Below are 27,489 nucleotides of genomic sequence, written 5' to 3'. Positions count from 1 at the left end.
GAGAGGGAAGCAGGCTCCTCGCTGAGCAGAGAGCCCGATGCGGGACTCAATCCCAGGACCCTGAGATCATGACCTGAGCCGAAGGCAGCAGCCCAACCCACTGAGCCACCCAGGCGCCCTGGAGAAGGGGTCTTTAAAGAGGTAATGAAATTAAAACAAGGTCATTAGAGTGGATCCTAATCCAAGTTGACTGATGTCGTGTAAGAAGAAGAGATTAGGACACACAGCAGCATAGAGAGGAGCCCAGGTGGGGACACAGGGAGAAGAGAGCCATCTACGAGCCAAGGAGAGAGGCCTTGGGAGTCCCCAACCCTGTGGACACCTTGATCTTGAACTTCTAGCTTCCAGAGTTGCGAGAAAATAAATGTCTGTTGGACAAGCCCCCCCAGTCTGTGGTACATTTTGATAGCAGTGGAGTAGATGGCTAGAGAGGGGATGGATTTAAGAGGATTATTCAGGTTGTCAACCGGTGGGAGGACATGGCGGGGAGGGGCGCGCTGTAGGAGGCTCTACAGATGGTGGGGTAACTGGGCAGACCAGGGAGGAGAGTGCTGCGAATAGAACAGAAGCAGGCAGTGGGGGAGAGTGGAGGGAGGAGCAGGGCTGGAGAGAAGTACACCAGGACCAGGAGGCAGAGGAGGCACCCCTGGGAGCTGCAGGAGGGGCTGTGCAGGGGGCTTTAGGAAACTGGCTGGTGGTGCTTGCAATCAAAGCCAGGCCCTCGGGAGGATGTGTCAATCCTGGCCCTTGCCTGCGAGCAGTCAAAACCTGTCCAGGCTAACTTAAGCAGAAAGAAAGGTTGCCAAAAGGATTCCGGAGGCTCCCCGCAGTGAGGGGTAAGGAGGCTGGTCAGCTGTGAGCATAGCTGGAAGCCTGCTGCGGGGGACAGCCCGCGCGGGTGGGCCTGCTGGGCTCCCAGCACCACCTTCTGCTTGCACCCATTAACAGCTTCCTTCCCAGCCTCCCAAAGGGCCTGAGAAAGATATCCCACTACTGAGGAACCAAGTAAAATGAGCTTATTAGTCCCATTATAAAGATGAGGAAACTGAGTAGCTCAGGAAGGGGAAGTCATTTACCCAAAGGCATAGAGTTCAAATCCAGACCGGTGGGACTCCAGTGCCCAGTTCCTTCCACTGCACCAGCTAGTGCCTGGCTCCTGCTTCAGAGAGCCCATGGTCGGAGCTGGGACAATGTTATCAGTGGCCTCCAAGCCAGGCCCCTTCTGAAGCTGGGAAGGAATCTCATCTACCCAGCCCCCACCCCCTACCCCACACCATCTATTGCTGCTCCCGTCTCTTCCCACTGGAGAAACCCTGCATTGCCTCTTCTTAGGAGCTGGGCTGGAGCCGCTGGTTCTAGACCAGAGGAGGCCTCCTGCGTCTGCCTTCCTTCTGCATCCACGCTGAGCCTGGGAACCGTCTTCCCTTCAAGCCTGGCAACCCAGCTTCAGGTGTATCAAAGTTCCTGCGCTGCGTGAGGTTCAAACCCATCTCAGCAGGCTTCCTGCATACATTAGTCTTATGCCCCCCCAACCCCCACAACATGCCACAGGGTTGTGAGGTGGAGGAGGAAGGGGCACTGGAACTCAGTATGCAAATATATGCAGATCACATCTAAATGAAGGTGTCCCGGGATTAATGGGAAAGAAAGGCAATCAGAGCAGGCCTGGGGCTCTGCTGCTATGTGGTGCAGCCAGGAAACGGCTCTCCGGGGAGGGTGTCTTAGGCTCTGTTTCAGAGCGTGTTCTTTGAAGCAATGTTTCTGCAGCACAGGGGAAGGAAGAGCTGCGGAAATTGGTTCTGGATACTTCCTGGCAAAATGTTCTTGGTTGCTTCAGCTATGCTGGGGGTGGGCTGGGAGAGAGGGGGTAGGGTCTCTGAGCCTCTCTCAGTCACCACTGCCTGCAGCGGCTGTCCCTGTCCCTGCTTTTTAAATCAGGGGAGCTTGCTAACACCCAGTTCCAGGCCCCACTGATTACTGAATCCGAATCTCTTGAGAATCTGTATTTTATTTTTGCAAGTCCGCGCTGATGCACACCAGTGGTTCTGAATCTGGAATGTCTCCCAGGCTTAGGGGCACCTGTATAGGATTGTTCTCTTTAAACAAAACAAAACAAAACAAAAAAACCCAATGCCCAGGCCGCAACCCAGACCAATTAAGTCACAGTCTCTAGGGTGTGAAACCCAAGCATCGCTATTCCAAAGAAAATCCCGGGAGACTCCACTGGGCAGGCTGAGTTGAGAAGCACCGACGAACAGGTACTCTCATGAGACCTTTGTAACACCTGTCCTCTCTTCTGAGCTGCATTCAGCTCCAGGACCTCTACTGGGTGTGCAAGTTTCAAGAGCCTCCCGTGGGAAGCAGACCGTACTCAGGGCTGGTGGTGTTCAGCTGGTAAGCTGTTGAAACGCTGAAATCTTTTCCTTGTCTGCCCATTGGTAACGGGTACTACTTTGACCTTCCAAGTGTCCCAGAGCCTTAGCCCCTCCCCCCAGACTCCTGGAACCAAGGAACCAGGAATGGAAGGGTTAATGATCTGTTACCTCCCCCCTCTCCCCTCCACCCCTTGAGGAGCCTCCTGAAGCTCCTTGGATGGAATCAGTCTGATTGGTCAGGGGCCTGATTGTTAAATATTTGAAGTCATCCCTCATTATGATTCTGCGGTGAGGGGCATTAGCTTTATAGTCAGAAAGACCTAGAATCCTTCCTAATTTTATTTATCTATCTATCTACCTATCATCCATCCATTTATCTATCTATCCATCTATCTATCTATTTTAGATTTTATTTATTTGGTTTAGAAAGAGAGAGACAGACTGCAAGTAGGGGGAGGAGCAGAGGGAGAGACTCCCCAGGGCAACTCCCTGCTAGGCACCGAGCCCCAGGAGGGGCTGATCTCACAACCCTGAGATCATTTAGGACCTGAGCCGAAATCAAGAGTTGGATGCTTAACCCACTGAGCCACCCAAGGCACCCCTTTGAGCCTGCATTTCAAAACAAAGAGCCCTGGGTTCCACCTAGAGGTGCTGATTCAGTAATTCTGGGTTTGGAGCAGTGGAGAATCTGCATTTCTAACAAATTCCTGGCGGTGCTGATGCTGCTGGTCCTAGGACTACCCTTGGAGAACTGCCTAACTAGGAGATGCTGCGTGCCTGGCCAAGAGTAGGGGCTCAGTCCAGATTTGGAAAAGGGGCAAAGAAGCCACCGGTTACCCTATGTGCGGTGTGGACTTCTCTCTCCCACTCTGGTCCCCCAGGCTCTCGATTCAGGCCAGCACCGACTGAATGTTTAACCTAGGATTAATGTTTGACCACTAAATGTTTAACCTGGGATTTCCAAGGATTAGGGCTTTCTGCAGCCCCCTTCCCATTGTGAACAGGACCAGATTTAGACCTTTAGGGGCCGCCATCCCTGAGAATAGGATGCCCTGCCCCATATCTCATTCAAAGTCAAACAGCACTAAACCCTGAAATGACTATATAAGGAAGTCTACCAAAGATCCCACTTTTCCCATGGTGGTTACTGGAAGGATTTTTTGCAAGTATCAAAAGCAGTCTGTGGTGGGGAGGGATGAATAAGCAGAGCACAGAGGAGTTTTAGGGCAGCGAAAACTTCTCAGTATGATAGCATAATGACGGATGCGTGTCATTCTGCGTCTGTCCAAACCCGTGCAATGTACACCGCCACCAGGAGCCCCTCTAATGTAGACTGTGGACTCTGGGTGATAGAGACGGATCCAGGCAGGCTCATGGATTGTAACAAATGGACTGCTCAGGTGGGGTTGCTGATCATGGGGGAGGCTGTGCCTGTGTATGGGCGGAAGGTCTAGGGGAACGCTCCGTGCTTTATTCCCAATTTGGTGTGAATCCAAATAGTATGTTCTAGAAAAATAGAGTCTTATCCTAAAAGAAAAAAACAACCAAGCAAACAAAGAAACTTTTAAATTAGGGGGCCGTACCTGGTTTCTGTATTCCGGGGCTGTGCCTGGCTTTGCGGAACTCACGTCTAGGGTGGGTGGGTAAGCACTGCCAAGGCTCAAGCCCCCACCCCCGCCCCTGCCAGGGGCACATAGCTCTATCCCCTCCTGTGGACCCGATACTCTCTAAATCCCCTTAGACTGTTCTCTGCTCTGTCCAGCTATCTTCATCCTTTTAACACCCCCGTTTTCTCCCCAACCCAGCCAAGAACTCTACACCTGTTCCGCCTGTTGGTCTCTCCAGCTTGATTTCTGGGCAGCCCACCCCACCCCCAGGCTGCTTCCCCCACTGACTTCCTTCTCGCCAGATCCAGTGACCCGATCTTAGCACGGGATTTGGAGTCAGAGGCTTGCGCAGGAACGTGGTCACTTACCCGCTGTGTAACAGTGAACAACCCGAAGCACGTCTCTGGTCTGTCGGCTTGAAAATGGCTACTGTCTCTGCCGCCCCTGAAAGCTCAGCTTCAAATACAATGTTAAGTTCTGGATTCGGTGCGGCTCAGACATGATAAAATATGTCACTTAAAGGGTGCAGTGACTGTGCAGTGATTGTCGGGACCGTTGGGCACCAGCGTGGCTAGCCACCCATGCCCAATGTGGTGGAAAGAACAGGGCGCTGGTGTCAGGTCTAGGTAGAATCCCACAACTAGCCACAACCCCTGGCTAGTTGTGTGGACTTGGGCAACTCCCTGGGCCTCACAGATTCCTCATCAGTGAAAGAGGATAGTGAATCCTAATTCATAAAGGAGAGAGCATTAGAGTAACGGCAACAGGACAGCCGATATATATATATATATATATATATATATATATATATATATATATATATATATTTGGTGTGTATACCTACTGTGTGCTAAAAACTTGGAATGTATAATATCATTTAATGCTCAGCAGAGCCTTTGAGTGAGGACTGTTCTCCCCCATTCTACAGATGAGGCCATGGAGGCACAGAGAGGAAAAGTGACTTGCCTAAGCTCACACCGTCAAATGTAGTAGGAGCTGGAATTTGAACCCAGGAGTTCGGATTCCAAAGCCTCTACTATCTGGCTTCCTTTTGAAGTAGCTCAACAGAGATAAATGGGAGGCAAGACATTATTACTAAGGCCTGTAAGAGTCCACAGGTGATTGCCACCACCCCGGGGCTACGGATGGTAGGTGCGGCTGTGGGTGGGGGTGGGGACTTAGGTGATGCTCTTCCCTGGGGCTGTGTCTTGCCCTATACACACCTTTCCGCTTCATCACAGACAACAAGTGTCTTTCCAGTTTCCTGCTGGGGCATCTTGGGCCTAGGGGCCCCTCCCCTCTCTGCCAGGTTCAGGAGGAACAGGCTTGGAATTCCCCATCCTACATAGGGGGAGAGGTTCCTCACCTCGTGAGGCTGACCCCAGTCTGGGGGCCTGGTGTTACTAACAACAGCCTGCAGGGCTGTGTCATCCGCTGGTGACTCAGGGCTCCAGGACCAGCCCCCTCCCCATTTTATTGGACCTCCTCCTGGGAAAGGGATTTAGAATCTGAGCTAGGACTCCGGGGTCAGGGTCAAGGGGTACCCACCTGGAGGAATATCCTGTTCTCTGCCTCCTCTCCCATTGCCTTGGCTAAACCTGCGGTGTTGGGAGGAGGGGCTGAGGGAAGTGGGGAAGGGGATGTGGTAACCAGAACCACTTCCTGCCATTGCTGTGTTGAAAGGGCGCTCTCCCAAGTTCCTCTTGATGCGGGGGTTGGGGAGCCAGGGGGGAAAGGAGGAAGTTGGGAGGGGTGAGGAAGGGAGAGTTCTTGTTTGGATTGACTGCAGTAGTCAAGCCAGAGGTTCCTGGCTGGGTGCTCTCTTCCTGCCCACCCCCCCAGCTGGTAAAAACACCCAGCTGGCTGGGAGGTGATGGTCATTACAACAGCAGCAAGCACCTGCTGTAGCTGTTATTTTGACCCTTACAGTGCCAGGAGGTAAGTAAGCACTATTATTACCCCCGTTTTACAGATGGGGAAACTGAGGCACGGACAGGGTATATCAGTTGCCCTGATCACACAACGAGATGGTGCCAGCACTGAGATTGGAACTCAAGTCACTTGCCTCCGCAGCATAGGCTCAGAGCTTCTATTCCTTAATGTCCCACCCATGCTGTCCCTGTCTTGCTCTGTGACCAGAGAGAGGTAAATTCTCTACTCTGGGCCTCAGTTTCCTCATCTGCATGATGGGGGCACCTGGAGTGGGTTAGTACGCTGCCCCCTTGTGATGTCTGTCTCTCTGGTAATTACGTATTCACTCAATTTCTCCCCTACTGGGTTCAGTTCCATTCACACGGTGACAAAGGCTATCTTGGTGACTACTGTATTCCCAAATCCTTTGCACAATGTCTGGCCCATAAAAACTCAACCCATGGGGCGCCTGGGTGGCTCAGTGGGTTAAAGCCTCTGCTTTCGGCTCGGGTCATGATCTCAGGGTTCTTGGAACGAGCCCCGCATCGGGCTCTCTGCTCAGCGGGGAGCCTGCTTCCCTTCCTCTCTGTCTGCCTGCCTTTCTGCCTACTTGTGATCTCTGTCAAATGAATAAATAAAATCTTAAAAAAAAAAACAAAAAAACTCAACACATACTCGAGTATTTGAGGGTCATCATCAACGGTTTGAGTCTATGATAAACGTTTTGGACCCTTTATATACAAAAAAAATCAACAACTATCAGTGGTTCTCAACGGCGGTGATTTTGCCCCTCCCACCCAACCAGAGGACATTTGGCAATGTTTGGCAACATTTCTGGTTGTCACAACTGGCAGGGGGAGGTGCTCCTGGCACCTAGTGGGTAGAGGCTGGGGAGGTTAATACACGTATGATGATGCACAGGACAGACCCTCAAAACAAAGAACTATTCTGGCCCCAAATGTCAATAGTGTTAAATTTGAGAAACAGGAGCTCCATACACAGATATGACATATTTTGTACCAGTGATGGCAAGTTGGGGGTAGTTCATGGATTCTCCTAAAGCTTGAGTCTGCCACCAGAGGAAGACACCCTGGACTGGAGGGTCTCTTTATTTCCATCTGTAAAATGACATTGTTCGGGGCATCTGGTAGCTCAGTCGGTTAAGTATCTGCCTTCAGCTCAGGTCATGATTCCAGGGTCCTGGGATCTAGGCACCCCCTTGTCCCCCCACCGCGGGCTCCCTGCTCCGTGGGGAGCTTGCTTCTCCCTCTCTCTCCCTCTGCCCCTTCACCCCACACCCCTGCTCGTGCTATCTTTTTCTCTCAAATAAATAAATAAAATATTTTAAAGAAAGAAAATGCTACTGCTCAATGACCTCACACTCTCAAATATGGAATATAGTCCCCTGGGTCTGCTGTTCTAGTCTCTAATTCCCCAAAGGTCTGAGACTGCTTTCCGTTCTTTGTTGGGGAGGGGGTTGCCGGGGATCAGGGAAGAAGGTGCTGGGTTTTAGGGTTCTTCTCCCTGAGCTCCTTCTCCCCCACCCCTCTGGTCATCTGACCTCTCTGTAAATGGTGATAAAGATGAAAGACTTCAGAGCCAGGCAGCCCTAGGTCCTGTGAATTAACTCGCTGTGTGGTCATAGTCAAGTTCCTTGACTGCTCTGAGTCTTAGGGTCCTCCTCTAAAAAGAGGAGGGGTACTCCTTAAATATACCACCCAGATGGTGGTGGTGATGAAATGAGATGCATACAGGGAAGTTCTCACAGCACTCCACACGGTAAATCTCAAGAAATGCCTGATTATTATGGCTCCAAGGTGAAGTGACTTGCCCAAGGTGACACAGCTGAGCCATGACAGAGCAGGGACTGAACACCAGAGCCACTGACTCCAAAGCCGATGTTCGTTAATTAGTGAACTCTAGAGCTTCAATTTTCTTGTACGGGAAACAAAATGCCTTTGTCTCACAGATTAATTTATTAGATAAGCTTAGAAAGTGCCCGGCAGGGGCGTCTGGGTGGCTCAGTGGGTTTGGCATCTGAGTCGGCCTCAGGTCCTGGGACCCAGTCATCAACGAGTTCCAGGCTCAGCGAGGCATCTGCCTGCCCCTCCCCTTGCTCATGGTCTCTCTCTCAAATAAATAAAATATTTTTTAAAAAGATTTTATTTATTTATTTGACAGAGAGAGATCACAAGTAGGCAGAAAGGCAGGCAGAGAGAAAGGAGGAAGCAGGCTCCCCGCTGAGCAGAGAGCCCAATGCGGGGCTCGATCCCAGGACCCCAGGGATCATGACCTAAGCCAAAGGCAGAGGCTTTAACCCACTGAGCCACCCAGGTGCCCCTCAAATAAATAAAATCTTAAAAAAGAAAATGACTGGCATATAGTGAGCCCTTTAAATCTAGCTTCTTGGGTTGTTATGTTGCCTTCCCCAAGTGAGGCCACAGAGGCTGGCAGGGGTTAGAGGACAGGGAGGGAGGCATATGGCTAAAAACTGGGGCTAGAGCTTGTGCTTGGTGGGGAAGGGGCTGGAGGACCGAACAGCCCCCCCATCACCCCCGTTTTGCTGTTGAAGAGTCCCAAACCCAGAGAGATCAGAAGGCATTTGTTGTAGGTCATAAGGCGGATTAGAACCCAAAACCCCGGTCTCCTGATTCCAAGTTGGAATCAGTCTTGGGCCCAGGTAATTAAAAGCAAACCACGGCCATTACTGACGACTTGTAACAATGTTTAGTACGCATCTTCTGTGTTTGATCTCATTTTATCTTCACATCAATTTAGGGACAAAGGGCCCTTTTTCACAGCTGAGAAAGCAGATTCAGAGTGGTAGGACATTTGCCGGAGGCGCTGAAGGAGGAGAGTGAAGGGTGTCTGCTGGCTTCCAGATGCCATAAACTTCCCCCTTTACTATCCTGAAAGATTCAGCCTATGGAAGACAAGGGTTGCAGTGGCGGAATTCCCCAATTCCTGCCTAGCAGAGCCCACTCTTTCTGCCCCGAGGTGGGGCAGGGAGAGGAAGCTGCTAAGAAACGCTTCCAGTGAAGAGAAAAGAGGACAGAGTCTAGCAATGTGGGAAGGGTCTCATGGATGGGGTCTGACCAGGAAGGGGGATCACTGGGTTCAGGAAGACGCCCTGGGGACTCCTCCATTCCCTTCCCTTGGGCTGACCACTCCGGGCCTTCAGGTGGTGAGCTCAGGGAGTCCTTCAAGGCTCAGCTCCCTCCCTGGCTTTCATTCAGTTCCCACAAGCTCTGCAGTTTGCAAAACCCAACCCTTCCCCTATGGGCCTGTGGTTTCCTGTGGGTCTGGGGTCCTGCCTGACTCGGCACTGGGAACCGTGGACAGGGGGGCAGAGGTGGTGGTGGTGTAAGCCCTTTCTTTGCCTTCTCATGCTGGGGCTGCCCCCTCCGCCCCAACACACCCCATCCCCTGAGTCAGCCCCCGCCTGCCAGTGAGGGGCGGGGTTACTGATTCAGTTAATAGCGCCTTCTTAAAGCCCCCACGGGTACAGCTTGAAGCTAGACACCACCACGCTTACCATGAGCCCCAGCCAGCCCCTGGTCCTGGTGCTCCTGGCGCTGGGCTGCTGCTCTGCGGCTCCCAGACCACACCACCCCACCCTGGTGGTCTTCCCGGGAGATTGGAGAGCTAATCTCACTGATAAGCAGCTGGCACAGGTACGCTAACACCCCAATCTGGAGTTGGGGAAGGCTGACCAGGATTCGCAGGGAGGGCATGGGGGCTCAGAGGAGATAACGTTGGGGCAAGTTGGGGGTGATGGGCATATCTGGAGAATAGAGGTGTCCAGGATCAGGTCCTGGAGGTCCTGTGGAGGCTCGGGACAGTGATGGCAGAAATGGCTAGTAAGGGTTTCTGAGGTGGGCAATGGGCCATGATGGAGGGTTCTGGAGTGGGCAGATGTTGGGGGTACACAGTGGTAAATGCTAGGGGGCCCTGAGGTAGGCATGGGCCAGGGGTCTCCAGGAGTGGGAAGAAGCTGAGGATGTCTACAGGGAAGGGAGTTAGTGGGTGGGCACCAGCACTGGTATCCAGGGTACCAAGTCCTGGGTAGTTGCTAGTCCCTGAGTGCCGGGACAGATGGAATCCAGGCAGGGGAGGGTAAGGAAAGTCAGGGCTCTGTACTATCTCTGCCCCCCCCCCCCTCCCAGGAATATCTGTTTCGCTATGGCTACATTCTCGTGGGCGAGATGAACGACAAAGAGGAGTCCCTGGGTTCGGCGCTGCGGCTTCTCCAGAGGCGCCTGTCTCTGCCCGAGACTGGAGAGCTGGACAAAACCACCCTGGAGGCCATGCGGACCCCGCGCTGCGGCGTTCCGGACCTGGGCAGGTTCCAGACCTTTGAGGGCAACCTCAAGTGGCACCACCAGGACATCACTTACTGGTGCGCCGCCGGGCCCCGCGGAGGCGGAGGAGGGGGACGGGAGGGCCAGACCCCGCGCCGGCAGCGATCTCGTCCTTAGCCCGAACATTGGGTTTAAATGTGCCGCCCGGGGCAAGTGTCTCCACCTCAGCGCCCCTGTTTCTCCTTCAGAAAAATGGGTCTCGCACGCAGTCCTGGGTCCTCCTGCTCGGGCCACTGTGAGCGTCCCAGGAGAAAAATGCGTCTGAAAGTGCTTTGTAGATGAAAGCCTGGAACGCAGGGAGCCTTGTGCTTTATTGAGGTCGCTGAGACACGGGTGTCGCTACTGGACCGGCTCCGGCCTCACTTCTGACCTCTGCCCTCCCGCCTTCCCCCTGCAGGATCCAAAACTACTCTGAAGACTTGCCGCGCGACGTGACCGACGACGCCTTCGCCCGCGCCTTCGCGCTCTGGAGCGCAGTGACGCCGCTCACCTTCACTCGCGTGTACGGCCCCGAAGCCGACATCGTCATTCAGTTTGGTGTTAGGGGTGAGAACGCGAGAAGGGGAAAGCCAGGAGGGTCTTGGACAGGGACAGCACAGAGGAGGGAGGACCACGAGAGAATAGAGCGGGCGCTGGACCCGGCTTAGTCTCACTTGTCCCCGCAGCTGTGCCCGCCGCTGGCCCTTATGCGCCCCCTCCTGCCCGACGCGGCACAGCGCGGGGACGCGAGGCTCGGACAGCTGCTGGGAGACCGGATCTCAGCCCACAGTCGTTGCAGCGCCCTTGGGCAGCGCGCCAGCTGCACAACTGCACTCGGCTAACTCCCTTCTCCACTCGCTTCTCCAGAGCACGGAGATGGGTATCCCTTCGATGGCAAGGACGGGCTCCTGGCACACGCCTTTCCTCCCGGCCAGGGCATTCAGGGAGACGCCCACTTCGACGATGAAGAGTTGTGGTCCCTGGGCAAGGGCGTCGGTGAGATCCTGAGCCTTCCTGGCCCCCATCCCCTTCTCTTCTCTTCATCGCCCGGCGCCCTGACCCTGTCCCGCCTCCTCCTACAGTGGTTCCGACCTACTTCGGAAACTCAGATGGCGCCCCCTGCCACTTCCCCTTCACCTTCGAGGGCCGCTCCTACTCTGCCTGCACCACGGACGGCCGCTCCGACAACGTGGCCTGGTGCAGCACCACGGCGGACTATGACACCGACCGCCGGTTCGGCTTCTGCCCCAGCGAGAGTGAGTGCGGGGTCGCGGCGGGGGGGGGGGGGGGCGGCTCCCGCCACCCTCGAGGGCCCAGAACCCTTGGTTTTAATCCCGGCTCTGCCACTAGTGCTGTGCGGCCTGCAAGTCACTCTCTTGCTCTCTGGGCCCAGTTTCTCATCTGTGAAATGGGGAGGGGAGGGAAGGAGTACACAGAGGGTGTGTGGGTCCATGAACTCATGGCGCCTTCGGGTCATCGCGTGGGCCTCTCCAGGACTCTTCACCCAGGACGGCAATGGGGACGGCAAGCCCTGCGTGTTTCCATTCACCTTCGAGGGCAAATCTTACTCCACCTGCACCACTGATGGTCGCTCGGACGGCTACCGCTGGTGCGCCACCACCGCTAACTATGACCAGGACAAACTCTACGGCTTCTGCCCGACCCGAGGTACCTGGACCCCACCTATCAGATTCAAGCCTCGCCCCCTAGCTCCGCATTGGTCCGGGAAACGTGGCTCCTCCACCCATTGGCTTGTCTCTCCCCTCTTCGTTGGGCCTCAGGATCACCGCGTCCCTGTCCACCATCATAGCCCCTCCCCCTGAGGTCCACGAACCGGCCGGGCATCCTTGTGTCTTGACCTATTAGCCTAGCCTGCTGCCTCTCCCCTAGTCTCGGGTCCCCAAGCCCCGCCCACCACCTAGCCCGCTACGTTCCCAGACTCTCCTAGGCTTTTAAAATAGGACATCAGATCTTAAAAAAAAAAAAAAAAATGTCTTGAAAAAAAAAAAAAATAAAATAAAATAGGACATCAGGATTGTCTAGCTCCCTGTTTGGCCCGCATGTGGTCCCTTATTGGGCCCACTCACCTGGCTCACCCAAGGCCCTTTGTCTCTCCAGTCGACTCCACGGCGACCGGGGGCAACTCCGCGGGGGAGCCGTGTGTCTTCCCCTTCATCTTCCTGGGCAAGGAGTATTCGACCTGCACCAGGGAGGGCCGCGGAGATGGGCACCTATGGTGCGCCACCACCTCTAACTTCGACAGAGACAAGAAGTGGGGCTTCTGCCCGGACCAAGGTGAGCAAGGATCAATGGTGGGAGCAGTGGTTTGGGGGAGGGATGGCCAGGGCTGGGCGGTCCGCCCCGGACTCCTATCTCAGAGACTTCTTTCCTTCAGGATACAGCCTGTTCCTTGTGGCCGCCCATGAGTTTGGCCACGCTCTGGGCTTAGATCACTCAGCGGTGCCAGAAGCGCTCATGTACCCCATGTACAGCTTCACCGAGGGACCCCCACTGCATGAGGACGATGTGAAGGGCATCCAGTATCTGTATGGTGAGGCTTGGAGCCGGGATGGGGGGTGGGGTGGGGACAGAGAGCAGGGCTGGGTTTTCTTGCTATACCCAGAATGGGGAAATAGTAGGCGAGGGGGCAGTGGGGGACCTCAACACTTAATCTGTGGGAAAGCCTGGAGGAGCCAGTGGGGCCAAATGCTGCCTGGTCAGTGTTTGGAGATGGGGATAAAGAGCCCAGACTCTAGACTGAGACAGACGTGGGTTTAGATGCCAGTCCATCCACGTCCTGGCTAGGTGACCATGGATGTTACTTCATCCCTCATTTTTCTCACCTGTGAAATGAGGCTAATAATGGTATCTGCCTCAAAGGGTTGTTAGGAGGTTTAAATGAGTTAGAATAATGCCTGACATATAGTAGCCACCATAGAAGTGTTGAATATTTTATTGTTATCACTTATGATCATTAGTATTATTCTCTCACTTAAAATGGAGATATTAAAGAATGTACTTGCCTTTTTTTTTTTTTTAAGTCAAATGAACCATAGTGAGTTTATAAAGCTTTTAGCACTGAGTGCCCAGAACACACTTCTTTTCCACTAGCCTGGAGGGGGAGGGAGAGCTCCTCCATGTCTTGGGTTCATAGGGCCCAGTCAGAGCCCAACACAGCCCAGGGATTGGACAGACGTAATTGGAATAAAAGGTGAATGTACGGGGTGGTGGGGGGAGGAATATCAGCCTATCAGCGGTGGAGGAATGCAGGTCCAACACCCAAAGTGAGGAGAAGGAGTGCCAGGGACCTCATTCGTGGGGTTTGGGGCCGCATATATTATAGCAGCGCCGACGTGCACACGGTAGAGGGTATCTCAACAGCTGTCTCTTTCTAGGGTCTCGCCAGGACCCTGAACCAGGGCCTCCAACCGTCCAGCCCACCGCTCCACCAACCGTCTGCCCTACCGGGCCACCAACTACCCGCCCCTCAGAGCGCCCCACTACTGGCCCCACAGGCCCCCCTGCAGCTGGCCCCACAGGTCCCCCCACTGCAGGCCCTTCTGAGACCACTACAGTGACTTTCCACCCGGCAGAGGATATATGCAAAGTGAACTTCTTCGACGCCATCGCAGAGATCAGGAACCGTCTGCATTTGTTCAAGGATGGGTAAGGGGGCAGGGATGTGTGGCTGGGGGAGGGGACCTGTGAGGAGGGACGTGCCTGCCCCTCTCTGGCCACTGGCCTTCGGTTCAAAGTTCAGTGTCCCACTAGTCCCTTTTCTCATGCCCAGGAAGTACTGGCAATTCTCCAAGGGCAAGGGGCGCCCGGTGCAGGGCCCTTTCCTTATCACTGACTCGTGGCCTGCGTTGCCCCGCAAGCTGGACTCCGTCTTCGAGGACCCGCTCACCAAGAAGATTTTCTTCTTCTCTGGTTAGTCTCCTCCTTTTTCCTCCCCGGTCCCCGCCACCTACATCCTCGCCAATCCAGGAGGATCAAGAGACCCAGAGAAATCCGCGGAACATTTTCTGCGGATTAGAAAAACGCGCCCCCTTCTGGCGGGTGCCATTTAGCCGCTCTTCACCGTCCCCTTGCGTGGTCCTACCGAGCGGTTCGGCTCCGTGGGCAAGACTGCGGGCACGTCAGGCGCAGAAAGGCCTCGCTGGCTTTTTTCTCTTGACATCCAAGGACAATGTGTGTCCACTCCCTGCCCCCAGACCGATGTGGCTCTTCTCCCCTGCAGGGCGCCAAGTGTGGGTGTACACAGGTTCGTCGGTGCTAGGCCCGAGGCGTCTGGACAAGCTGGGCCTGGGCCCCGAGGTGGCCCAAGTCATTGGGGCCCTCCCGCAAGGCGGGGGGAAGGTGCTGCTGTTCAGCGGGCGGAGCTTCTGGAGGTGAGAGCCACGGCCACCGCCGGCAGGGGGACCCCGGGCGCCATCTGCCGTCCCTCGGCTCAGCACCGGTCTCTTCCCCACTTCTGCAGTTTCGACGTGAAGGCGCAGAGGGTCGATCCCAAGAGCCTCGGCTCGGTGGAGCAGGAGTTTCCCGGAGTGCCCTTGAACTCGCACAACGTCTTCCAGTACCAAGGTGAGGGCTGCAGACCGCGGTCGGGTCCGGTCCCGCCCCGCCCCGCCCCGCTTCCCACGCTAGTCGGCCTAATTGATTGGTCAAATTCTGAGAGACGGAAAAGAAAAAAGAAAAAAAAAAATCCCCATCACAGATGAAGTTCGCTCTAGAGGCAGGGACCTTTCCCAGATCATAAAAGGACACAAGGGAACAACCAGAACTAAAACCCAGATTTCCTACGTCCCTGGCTGGAAGCTCGTTCCCCCACAGTAGGGGGTTGGGGGGAGACACATGGTTTGCCTGGAGGCTCATTCCTTTATATGACAATATTTATCAAGTGCCTATAATATGCCAGGTGCTATCCTGACACGGGAGATACAGTGATAAAAAGAAAAAAAAAAGGCAATCCATAACTGTGCTTCAGCTTTCCCGTCGGTAAAATGGGGATGATAGCTGGAGTTATACTTGTTTTCTCTTCCTCACCACTCACATGCGGTCGGTTGACAAGTTCTCTTGACTCTACTACCAAAATACTCACTTCTCACCATCTCCTTTGCAAATATCCTGGTCCACGCAATACTGCTTGTTGAATACCATAAAGATATTCTCTAGGAGTAGGCAGTGGTCAGGAGCCGAGGGCCATGGTGTTGGGGGCGATTCCAGACCTCTTCCAAAGTCAGAGAAACTACTGGGACACCTGGGTGGCTCAGCTGGTTAAGTGTCTGTCTTCTACTCAGGTCATGATCCCAGGATTTGGGCTCCTTGGGTTCCTTGCTCAGCAGGGAGCCTACCTCTCCCTCTGTCTGCCACTACCACTGCTCGTGCTCCCACGTGCTCCCTCTCTCTCTCTGATAAATAAAGAAATAAATACATATGTAAGAAAATAGATCTTTAAAAAACAAAAGAAAGGAAGAAACTACCAGGATCTGATCTGCCCTCAAACCCTTCCAGCACTCCTGCGTTCCCTCTGCTCCACACCAGCCGCATCGGCCTCTGGCTGCTCTTTGAACGCATCAAGGTCACTCCTAGCTTTGGGCCTCCACGCCAGTTGTTCCCTCTGCTTGGAAGCTTCTCCACCAGACTGTCCAAGGGCTGCTTCCCTTTTTCCCTTCGGCTTTCAGCACTTAGGCTCTATTTTCAAACAGGACTTCCCCGGCCCTCATGAGTTATTCTATTCACTGGCTTGTATTTCTTTCTTTCTCTTTCTTTTTTTAAAAAAGATTTTATTTATTTATTTGACATAGAGAGAGATCCCAAGTAGGCAGAGAGGCAGGCAGAGAGAGAGAGGGGGAAGCAGGCTCCCTGCTGAGCAGAGAACCTGATGCGGGGCTTGATCCCAGGACCCTGAGATCATGTCCCGAGCCAAAGGCAGAGAGGCTTAACCCACGGAGCCACCCAGTCACCCCCTGTTTTTTATTTCCTTCATAGCTTTCTACATTGTCACAGTCTCATTTACTTACATGTTTGCTTGTTAATCATCTCTCTTATCCCATGGGAGTGTGAGCCTCGCAGAACAGAGATCGTGCCTGCATTTTTGTCGCTGCTTCATCCCCCCAGTGCCCCTAAAGGTGCTGAGCATTATAAATATTCAATGAAATGAATGACTGAATGAATGAATGTCGAATGACAGCCCTCGGACAGTCTGGTGGAGAAGCTTCCAAGCAGAGGGAACAGGCAGCACGGAGGCCCAAAGCTAGGAGTGACCTTGAGGCGTTCTGATGCGGCTGGTGTGGAGCAGAGGGAACACAGGAATGCTGGAAGGGTTTGAGGGCAGATCAGATCCTGATAGTTTCTTTCTTTCTTTTGTTTTTTAAAGATCTATTTTTTTATATGTGTATTTATTTATTTCTCAGAGAGAGAGAGGGAGCACGCGCAGGGGTAGTGGCAGACAGAGGGAGAGGTAGGCTCCCTGCTGAGCAAGGAGCCCAAGTGGGATTAAATCCTGGGATCATGACCTGAGTGGAAGGCAGACACTTAACCAGCTGAGTCACCCAGGTGTCCCAGTAGTTTTTCTGACTGTGTGCCAGGCTCGGTGCCAAACACTGAGGTTTTCTGCCCTCCGACATCTCTGTGTCGGGGGGAGATGGAGGCGTCCTAGGAAAAGCTTGGAAAGATCTAGAACGGGCAAGAGGGACAATGGTAAAAATCTTGCTGCTGTTTCTGTATGTGTCTGTGGGAGGGTTGGCATCACCTCTCTTGTACTTGCCTTTCCCCCGCAGGGAAAGCCCACTTCTGCCAGGACCGTTTCTACTGGCGTGTGAATTCTCAGCACGAGGCGAACCAGGTGGACGAAGTGGGCTACGTGACCTTTGACTTCCTGCAGTGCCCCGAGGATTAGGGCTTCCCATCCTGCTTCTGCACTGCAGAAAAGATCCTAGGGGGACCATCCCAATGGCGAAGGAGCCAGTTTGCCGGATACGAACTGGTGGGTTTGGTCTGGAGGACACGGAAGAGTCGAGGTGGGCTGGGCCCCCCTCTTTCCACCTTCCTTTTTTGCTGGAATGTTTTTAATAAACTTGGATTCTTTAACCTTGAGGAGGAGATTTCTTTATGTATGTATGTGTGTATGCATGTAACAGACAGAGAGCTTACTCTGTGCCAGAGAGTGTCCTAAGCACTTCATAAATATTAACATTCATTCTCCCTATTAGGAAGATATAATGTGATTACTTCTATTTTACAGCTGGGGAAATGGCCAACCTATTATTCATTCATCAAACATTTATCGAGCTCCTGAGTGGAGCCAGGCATTGTGCTGGGTACTGGGGAAGGAGAGATGAGCTGGACTACGTTTCTGTCCTCAAGGACCTCTTGGGGTCGTCCAGCAACATAAGCGTGCCCTCAGAACGTGCTTAAAATGCAGACTCCAGGTTCAGTCTCCAAAGAGTCGCGCTCAGTTACCATGATGTTTTGTCTGGTGGGGGTGGGAATCACACTTGGGAGGGTGTGCAGCGTGTGGCCCTTTTCTCTAGAATCCTGGAGTGTATATGTGATTCTGAATGTGATATGGGATTCTGTCGTGGTTGAAGTCAGGGAACATTTCTCAGCCAAGATGACATCTGAACTTGAACTAAATCTGGAAAGGGGAGCAGGAGTTTCTTTCTGTTCAAGCAGAACAGTCTTCTTAGGGGGTAATTTACCAGAAACCGTTATACCTAGAAATGTCCTATGCTAGCTCTCACATACATGCGCATAAAACAAGAGATACAGGGACGTTGATTGCAGTATGGCTCATAGAGTGAGGAATGGCAACATCCGAAGTGTACAGAGGTCAGGCAGCGGATAAATGGAATGTGGTTGATATACATGATGGTAGTGGCTACCGTTAGTCCAACACTGACTCCTTGCCAGACACTGTGCCATGGGCTTTATGCGGGTCAACACTGCTAATCCTTAATACAACCCCACGAGTCAGGTACTGCTCTAATCTTATGGGTATTATTGCCATCACTCCTTCCCCCCATTTTACAGATAAGCTAACTGAGGCACACAGAATTACACAGCTCAGCGGAAGTCCTATAGCTGGTGACTGCTGGCAGTGGGATTCAACTGCCAGCTCTTGGGGCAAAGGCGGGGAGAAGAGAAAAAGCGGGGGGGGGTTATGTTTGGGGGAAGGACAGATGGCTCTAGTGTGTGGTTTTAGGAAGCAGATGGAAGCCAAGCAGAGAAGGATTCTTGAATGGTTGAGGGGAATGGTGGTCTGGACTAGACGAGACAAGGTCCAAAGGCCAGGGTGAGGAGCAAGGATGTGATCCCACAAGACGGACTTGACCAGAGGGTTGAGGCAGGTGAATGGAGCTGATGGGCATGTTGATTGCCTTCTGGACTCAGGCTCAAGCAGGAGTTTGAGAGACTCAGAGAACTTCCTCCCCAGCTTCCTTTGGGTGGATTCAAACCGCCTCATCCATTTCTGCTGAGGAATGACCCATTACCAGGGACGTGCCCCCATTCCTTAACAGGGCTTGTTGAAAGCCCCTCTGAACCTCTCTCTCTTTCTGGACACTGTTCCATCTCTCTACCTCTCACCCCCACCCATGGTAAAACTTCTCCAAAGTATAGTCTCCACTTCTTCAATTTCCATTCTCTCTGCAACCACTTCCAGCCTAACTCCCACCCCACCCCACTGCCGAAATCATTCTTTTCTAAGCCACCTATGAACTTTCTGCAGCCAGACGTGACAGCTCTCTGGGCTCATCCCACACATCTCTCAGCTTCTTTGACACAGTAATACCATTCTTCATCTTTCCAACCTCTAGATGATAGCATGTCCTTGTGCTCAATCACAGGGAATCCATTCCCTGTGATCTTGCCTAGACTTACAGCTTTATATCTCTCTACTGAAGACTCCGCAATTTATATGACCAGCCTTAACCTCTCCCCTGAGCTCCAGACTTTTATGTTCAAGGGAGACTTGCATGATCTTTACGTGCCTGAGAGTGTCCTCAACCCAACAGGTCCAACTGAACTCTTGGCATCCATCTGCTGAATGTGCTTCTTTGTCAATCATCACTACCTCGAAAAGGATGACATCATCTGCTCTCAATCAGTCTTAGAACCTGATCAGTCCTAAAATCTAGGTATCGGTTAAACTTCTTATTCTATTTTTAGTATATGTGCTGCCGAAGCGAGCACTAAACTTCTTATTCTAGTACAGTTTCTCAACCTGGACACTATGGACATTTCAGGCCAGATAGTTTTTCTAGTGGTGGGGAATGTTGTAGGAATGTTTGATATCTTCCTCCAGGGGGCAGTGGGATCATGGAGAGATGGCAGACCCGCTCAGGATCAGTCCTCCTCTCCCCACATTGGGTCCCAATGTGTGTGGGGGTGGAGTGCAGAGGGGTAATGTGGAACCCTTGGCTCATGGGCCAGGCTGAACTGGTGCTAGCCTAGATGGCACATGACTTATCCCCACTCGATGTCAGGAACACCGCACTCCAGTTGTGACAATCAAAAATATCGTGAACATTGGTAGGTATACCCTGTTGGGAAACACTAGCCCTAGCTGAGAACTATTGCTCTAACAGAATAAACATAAAGACAAATCCACATGCCATAAGTGTAAATTTCAATAAATTTCCACATACTGAACACAACTGTGTAACCCACATCCGGATCAAGCTCCTCTCCTGCTCCCTTGCAATCGCTCTCTCTCCACCCTAAAGAGTTACCACCATTATTTCTAATAGCTTAGATAGATTTTGACTAGTTTTTACTTTAAATAATATTTTACAGTATATAGTCTCATGTCTGGCTGCTTCTGCTTAAGGTTACATTGTGATAGTCATCAATATTGTTTGTGAATTATAGATTGTGCATTCATACTGTAGCTTTCCACTATGTAAATGTCCCACTGTTTATCCATTTTTTAAAAAATTTACTCATTTTATGGTTAATGGGCATTTGTGTAGTTCCCCATTTGAGGTTATTATGAATAAAGCTGCAATAAACATTCTTGTAAATGCCTTTTGGTGAACATGGGCAGCCATTTCTCTGGGGCATATACCTAGTATACCCCATACAGCAATTAATGGTGCAATTAGAAATATATTGAGAAATTGCATAAGTAGAAGTAGGATACTGTGTATTCAAATGTATTGTCTTACTTATTCATACAAGTGCTTTGGCAGGGCACATACCTCGGGGTGGAATTGCTGGGAAGACAGGTATATGAATGTTCGGCTTGAGCAGATAGGATCGAACAATTTTCCAAAGTGGTTCTTCCCATCTGTGCTCTCACCAGCAATGTGCGACAGTTTCCAGGCATCCTTCTTGACTCCTCTCTCCATCCCACACAATGTTCGATTCAGCAACAGGTTCTGTACGTTCTCTTTCCAAAACATACCTTGAATTGGATGGCTGCCACCACTCTCATCTGGCTTTTACCACCTCTCCCGCGGGGCTCTGCAGGAGCTACCTCCCCAGACTCCCTGTTTCCACCCCTGGTCTGGAGACTTCATGCAACAGCCAGAGCGATCCTGTTAACATAGAAGTTAGATCACATCCCTCCTCTGCTCAAAAACTTCCAATGGCTCCTCTCTGAAGCCTTCAGGAGGCCACATGATCTGCCTTCCTCCCCTCCCTCATCTCCTATCATTCTCACCTCGGTTCACCCTGTTCCAGACACGTTGGCCTTCTTGCTGCTCCCTGAACAATCCAGGCTGCTTTTCCATCCAGGGCCTTTCCGCTTGCTGTGTTCTCTGCCAGAGAGCTCTTCCTCCAGGTCTTTGCATAGCTGGCTCCTTCTCATCAGGGACGTTTCAGCTTAGGTATCACATCTTCTGAGGAATCTTCTTAGACCACCCTCTAAAGTAATCCTTTCCCCTGGTCATTATCCCTGGGCCCTATTTTTGTTTTTTTTTTTTATCCTTAACATATACCAGAATCTCCAATCATCTTGTCTTTGCGTTTGCTCACTTACAATCTTTCTCCCCTCACTCCTCATTAGAATTTAAGTCACACCAGGGCAGGAAGCCAGTCGATCTCAGTCAGTGCTGTGTCCCTAGTGCCAAGTACCTTTGCCTGAAACACAGGAGAGCTATCAAACTGCGTTGAATGAATGAATGAGTGAATAAAACCTAGGTGTTTAGGAGATCCCAGAAGAAGCGGGCGCCGGCTCCAGGAGCCACACACTGGGGCTCCGGTGTAGGGACAGTTCTCAGCTGCAGGTGGGATCCTCAGCCGCTTCCAGGAATTGAGAGTTCAGGGACTTGGAGCGAGATGGTCACGTTCTGAGGCTCAGCACAGCGGGCACTAGGACCCTGCGCGGCGCCGCGCCCGGTGGGGGGCGGCGGACGGGACGGGGGGGGGGAATCCGCTCTTTCTGTCTGCTAGAGCCAGGCTGCAGACACTTGTGCGATCAGGGCCCGTACCGCCGCTGCCCGGTCCCTTTCCGCACTATGAGCCGCAGGTTCACTGTCACCTCACTGCCCCCCGCGGCGCCCGCCGGGACCTCTGACTTAGAGTCCCACCCGCATTCTGCAACCGGTCTCCGCCACCTCTCTGGGGAAGACGCCAAAGGTAGAGGCCGCAGGGGGCGGGGCCTGCCGGAGTGGGGCGGGGCGAGAGAAGGGGCGGGGCCATGGTGGGCGGGTCTTCTCTTGGAAGGAGCAAGGCCGGGGTTGGAGGTGGGGGGTCTCAGCCGAGGGCTAGAGAAGGGAGGAGAGCTGGAACTAGCCGGGAGGGAAGGAGGCTGGACGGCAAATGATGAAGGGAGGGGCCAGATTCGAGGTGGGCGGGGCACAGGGAAGGGGTGGGGCTATAGAAGAAGGGGCGGATCTTGTGATGGAGGGGCTAGGGTCAAACGAGGGCTGAACTGGAGAGCACTTAAGGGGCGGGGTCACTTCGGGTAGGGGGCGGGACCAGAAGGAAGAAGGTGAAACCAGGGAAAGGGGAGGGCCATATGATTAAGGGGTGGGTCTAAAGGCAATGGGAGGAGGCAGGACTCTGTTTGGGGGCAGAAAAGGGCGGGACCAGAGAGGAAGGGGTCGAGCCAGGAGAATAGGGTGGGGTTAAGGGCTGGGGGTAAAATGAGGCCGGGACCCTTGGTCTGGTGCTGGCTCAGCAGGTTTTTGGGGCCTGGAGGATCTTCCAGTCGTCGGCCTCCCGAGAGACGTCGCGGACAGCGCCTGGGGATCCCGGGGAGGAGACGGGAGCAAGATACGTTACTTTTGGGCAGCTAAATCTTGGCAGGATTCTGTGGGGGTTTCCGGTCCCGACCCGTGGGGACCCAGTCAAGTCCCTCTGCTCCAGCTCCAGAAAAGGGTTAGGTGGAGCAAGCTCAGGCTAGATTGGGGGCGTCCTCCTCGAGGACCCATTGCTGGGTCTTGCCATGGAAGTTACAGGCAGGGTACACAAGAGGGGAGGTGAAGGATCCATCTAGCTTTCAGTAAAGAATCAGTATCCTGGATGCATCCACAGTCTTCTCCTCAGGGGGCACTTGTCAGGAGTCCCCTTCTTGACCCTGCGCCTCTCAGGTCTGGAAGAAACGCTGCGAACCTGCTTGGAGTGGCCCCAGCACGGGGAGGAGGAAGAGCCTCCCCGGGCCGCCAGGGGTCGCTGCTGAGCCGCAGGTGAGCTCACTCTGCGGCGAAACTAAGCACCAACAGCCCTGAAGGGGGCCTTTTGGGGTGGGGGGGGGATGCTTTGGCGAAATCCCGCGTTGTGTAGATGACCAAACAGGCCTAGATTTCCTCAGGCCTCCAGCTCCTGAACCAACCGCCTCCTGGACGTGGCCATTTGGATTTCTTGGGCTCCTTCCATTCTTCCTATTTCCCTGTAAACTGTCTGCCTCCCTTCTCATTTTTTCTTATTTTCATGAATGTCCTTTCCATCCTTAGAGTTTCAAAAGTCAGAACTCTAGGAGCTATTCTGAACGCTTCCTTTTCTTTTCCCACCGGATCTAGTTGGTCCTCACGCGTTGGTCGACCCATCCCCAAAACTAATCCTAACTCGCTTCTCTCTCTTCTGGTCACTGTCGCTCTGTACAAACCTCCATCATTTCTCACATGGTCAGGGCCAGAGCCACAGCCTCCTGGTTGGTCTACCTGCCTCAGATTCTGTCCTAACCACCCTCCACACAAGCTCCCCATAGCTTTTAGGATAAAGACCGATGCCGTAGCCTGTCATTCAAACTCTTTCCTCATTTGCTCCTGGACATACCTGTCCATGTTCACCTTCTCACCTCCATTAGCTCGGGAAACTCCTACTCACTCTGTAGCTTATGGCTCATTGCACCTCTCCTGAAAACCTTTCTCCCTTTTCCTTGCTTCCAGGCAGAGGCTGTCATTCCTCTTCTGCCCACCCACCGCACCATTAGAGGACATGTCCCAGTGGATGGAAGTTTTTTACTTGCGTGGCTCCTCCAACTTAAAAGCAGGGACCATTTCCTTTTATCTTAGTGTTCCGAGTTCCAAGCCCACAACCCGGCTCTTGGTAGGTGCTTAATGTCCATCAGACCAGAGAGGAAGGGCTGCAAGCTCCTACCTCTCTTACCCTTGCCTTCTTTCCCCCCATTCCCCATCCCCTTGCCGGAGAATAAGGTGACCCTCTCTCATTCCTACGTGATCGACACATCTTCCCATTCCCATTTCCAAGCTCCTGCCTTTTGAAGTCAAAGATGGCTCCCAGTTTGGGGCTGTGCAGGTGTGTGTGCTAACTGGATGTGAATCTAGAATGTGGCAGAGGTAGTGTGCGTGTGTCTTTGTGTGTTTGGAGGGAGGAGCATTCCACATGAGCTCTGATGACCAGTGGGGCGGTCAGTGCTTATATGTGTCACTGCATTCCAGTGTGTTGACGGGCATGTGTGAATTCCTGTGGGGTGGGTACCTGTGTGCATGAGTTTATGTAAGTTTCCTCTTTAAAAAAAAAAAACATTTTATTTATTTATTTGAGAGAGAGACAGTGAGAGAGAGTATGAATGAGGAGAAGGTCAGAGGGAGAAGCAGACTCCCCGTGGAGCTGGGAGCCCGATGTGGGACTTGATCCCGGGACTCCAGGATCATGACCTGAGCCAAAGGTAGTCGCCCAACCAACTGAGCCACCTAGGCACCCTATAAGTTTCCTCTTGAGAATGATTTCGGTCACTTTTAACCTCTTTCGTCCTGAGAGGTGCCTCCAGGCCTTCCTCCTTGGTAGGTCACTGCACAGAGGAGTAGACAAGGGCACCCTAGGGGAACCGAAATCTGGCGATATCTTTCCTGCAGCTGTTCTTGTGTCAGCCCTCTGGCCCCAAGGAGATGTGGTCTCCACCTCCTGTCCTCACTCAGGTCCACTGGGGAGAAACGGCAGCCTGTGGAAAGTGGGGAAGGGTTGGGAGAGGTTTGGCAGGTCACTTGTGCATGAGCACTGTCTTTAATTCTGGACCCAGGGCATGGGGTTTGCTCCTGGAAGTGCCTACTGCTGCCAGGGGACCGACCAACTGTAGTGGGGATGTAACTGACAACAGATGGGGGTGAAAGAGACAAGTCCGAAGCTGAGCCCTGAATCCACCATGAACCCTGGGCGGCAGCCCCTGTACCTCAGTTGCCTCATCTGTACTATGGGGAGGTTGGTGATGACTTGGCTGGACAGAAGTGGACCTGGGGCTGGGTGTTGCCGCTCTGAGCGATTTCTGTACCCCGTTATACCGTTTTCCACTGTGCCTCAGTTTCTGGTGGAGCAAGACGGGACACTGGAAAGAAACATGGGCCTGGATTAAGACTAACAGGATTTGAGATGTGTTCCCACAAGTGAGAAGGAGCTGACTTACGCTAGAGAGATGGAACAAGACCCCAAAATAGCCCATCCACGCTCTTCGCTCGGGCTCTGTGGTGTCGCCTTAGGGCACGTTGGTTTCCCTGTCTGAACCTCAGTCTCCTCGTCTGTAGTCCAGAGGAGGTGAACAGGAAGCTATCTGAGGGTCATGCTAGCCGTAAAAATGCTAGGATTCTTTGGTGGTCTAGAAGGGTGAAGTTCTCTGCCTCCCCCATACCCAAACCTCATGTTTCAGTCTCTCTATCTGTAAACTGGGAAGAATGACACTGAGTTACTGGTATGAATATCTGATCTGGAGATCTCCAGCCTGTTCAGGGTGTTCTCCAGTTACCCCCTCCTCAAGCTGGGACTCAGAACCTCACTGCCCAGTACCTCAGCCCAAGGTGAGCCCTGGGAATCTCCATGGCAACAAACTGGTTATGAACGAGGCTGCAGTTGCCATGGTGACGGGCTGCTCTCTCTCTCTCTCTCTCTCTCTCTCTCATCCCCCTCATCTCCCCTCCCCTCTTCTCAATGAACCAGAGCGATCTGCGGGCACCAGCTCTCCAGGTGGGGTGGGGGTGGAGGGGTGACTGCCGTGAGAAGGGGGTCCAGTTTGAGAAAGAGGAAAGATGGGCTGAATCTGTAGAGGAATGGGGGGCTGTTGGGGTGCCATTGCCATGGTGACAGGGCTGCAGCCTGTTAATTAAGCCCCTGGTTGCCACGGAGACGATGGTGGTTGACGTGCTCTGCGGCGAGCCCTGTGTGTGTGGGGTGTGCTGCGTGCTGGACTCATCAGTTCACTGAGAGGACGGACATGTAGTTTGGGGAGAGGAGTGAAAGAGGGAGTTCAGGGCCTTGGCTCCTGGAAGACAGAGCCGGGGTGGCTGTGTTAGGTCACGGGGGTAATAATATGCGGATAAGGATGGATAGGGACTGAGCCATAAGCAGGAATACTGTGCCTGCCTTCTGTGGAAAGAAGTCAGGTGGCTCCAGCTTCAGTGGATGGAGCCCGGGACTGGAGGTCAGGGAGCCGGGTTCTAGTCCCCAGTCTGCTGCAAGTTCATCCCATGAAGAAAATTTGTATCTTTTCATCTTTGGACTCTAATTTTCCCATAAATGAGGGGGGAGCAAAAAATAATTTATGAAGTCTTCCAGTCCCCACATCCCGAGACTTGGGCAGCTTCCCTGAATTTTTTTTCTCTCTGCAAAGCCTACGGTGGGACGGGGGTAAAATTCAGAGTTCAGAAACAGGACCTTTTCCAGCTCTGCATCTTGTGTGGCTTGAATAAGAGAGTTTCCCTAGCCCTAGATCTTCCTAGGGCTCTGGGTGGAGTTGGGATGCTAAGCTGGCAGCTGTGTTCTCAGAGCTCGGAGCTGAGGGTCACCTTGCTGGTGAACTTACCAGCCAAGGCCAGGCTGACAGTGCAGCAGGTACCTGCAATGGTGTCTTCTCAAAGCCACACTGTAGACAGTTGGTCTGAAGGCAGAATGGGGGCCAGGCTCCTTGAGAGGTAAGGGGTGGGACTCCAAGGGGTAGGGTCTCCCCTTGGGGCCATCTCCTTACTTGGTTTGTGCTCCTCGGGGAGGGCTCTATGGCTTTAGTCTGCAATAAATGGAGAGAGCACTAAGTTTTCAGAGTGGGAAGAAGTCCCTTGGATTTATGCAACCTAACCCTTTCATTTTGCAGATGGAGATACTGAAGCCCAGAAAGAGGAGCTTATTTTTTCCCAGGGATACACAGAATTTGGGGGCAGAGGACAGGATAACTTCACTATATCTTGAATTCCAGTGCCTTGTGAGATAGGAACTCTGGCAAGGGTTGGCACATGGGGTCCCCAGGGGAAGAGGAATCACTCCTGCCTTCACCTGTACTCCCCTGGGATCTAGATGTGGGTGGGCTCAGTTCCTGAGTGGCCAGGGCTCTGGATCACAGATGAATGGAAATACCTCCAGGGGAATATCCCAGATCTGAGATTGCTGAACAAAAATCTCAGCCTTTAATTTCTTTCACAGCACTTCTCAGACAAACATGCTACACATTTTGCTATGTTACCTGTCCCTACAGCGTAGTGGAAAGCCATAATGCCACTGCTAGTGCCGGTGACGGTGCAGGGTGTGGGTAGTGGAGTGCTTAGAAATTCCTGAACACGGTCTATCCACCTGCTATCCTTTTAACCCCTGTCATCCATCCAAACTCATCTTACTTTGTGTGTGTGTGTGTGTGTGTGTGTGTGAGAGAGAGAGAGAGAGAGAGAGAGAGAGAGATATTTTCTCCCTGGGAAAGCCAAGACGACCACTTCTTATACCTTGTCTGAATAGCTAGCTCTCCATCCTAGCAAGTCCTTCCAGCGCCCAAAAAACCCAGTGACAATGATACCTTATTGGTGGATCCCTCTAAAGCCCTTTCCAGTCAGCTGCCAAAGACTGTGATTGACCTGATCTGAAGTCACTGATAAT

General features: G+C 52.8%; 2 protein-coding genes across 3 annotated transcripts in view; both read left to right on the top strand.

Moving 5' to 3' along the window:
* Positions 1-17,331, top strand: part of MMP9 (matrix metallopeptidase 9) — a 35,780-nt gene extending 18,449 nt beyond the window's left edge. The window contains exons 1-13 of one of the 2 annotated variants that reach the window (XM_059132977.1): positions 9,388-9,567; positions 10,060-10,292; positions 10,652-10,800; positions 11,101-11,229; positions 11,316-11,489; positions 11,728-11,901; positions 12,352-12,528; positions 12,629-12,784; positions 13,629-13,899; positions 14,024-14,163; positions 14,474-14,624; positions 14,714-14,817; positions 17,016-17,331. In XM_059132977.1, the coding sequence (XP_058988960.1) occupies positions 9,430-9,567; positions 10,060-10,292; positions 10,652-10,800; positions 11,101-11,229; positions 11,316-11,489; positions 11,728-11,901; positions 12,352-12,528; positions 12,629-12,784; positions 13,629-13,899; positions 14,024-14,163; positions 14,474-14,624; positions 14,714-14,817; positions 17,016-17,134 (2,115 nt within the window). In that variant the 5' untranslated portion in view covers positions 9,388-9,429 and the 3' untranslated portion in view covers positions 17,135-17,331. Of the gene's footprint in view, positions 1-9,387; positions 9,568-10,059; positions 10,293-10,651; positions 10,801-11,100; positions 11,230-11,315; positions 11,490-11,727; positions 11,902-12,351; positions 12,529-12,628; positions 12,785-13,628; positions 13,900-14,023; positions 14,164-14,473; positions 14,625-14,713; positions 14,818-17,015 lie in introns of those variants that run through there. The other variant, XM_059132978.1, reaches the window with a different exon arrangement.
* Positions 17,332-21,680: 4,349 nt separating this feature from the next.
* The window catches only part of SLC12A5 (solute carrier family 12 member 5), a 36,069-nt gene continuing 30,260 nt past the window's right edge, over positions 21,681-27,489 (top strand). The window contains exon 1 of the mRNA XM_059133391.1: positions 21,681-21,816. Coding sequence (XP_058989374.1) covers positions 21,696-21,816 — 121 coding nt within the window. The 5' untranslated portion in view covers positions 21,681-21,695. The remainder of the gene's footprint in view (positions 21,817-27,489) is intronic.

The sequence above is a fragment of the Mustela lutreola genome, chromosome 9 (genome assembly GCF_030435805.1).
Source record: "Mustela lutreola isolate mMusLut2 chromosome 9, mMusLut2.pri, whole genome shotgun sequence".
In the NCBI taxonomy this organism is placed as follows: Eukaryota; Metazoa; Chordata; class Mammalia; order Carnivora; family Mustelidae; genus Mustela; species Mustela lutreola.
The sequence above is the reverse complement of the archived record's forward strand: the minus strand, read 5'-3'. Positions and strand labels throughout refer to the sequence as shown.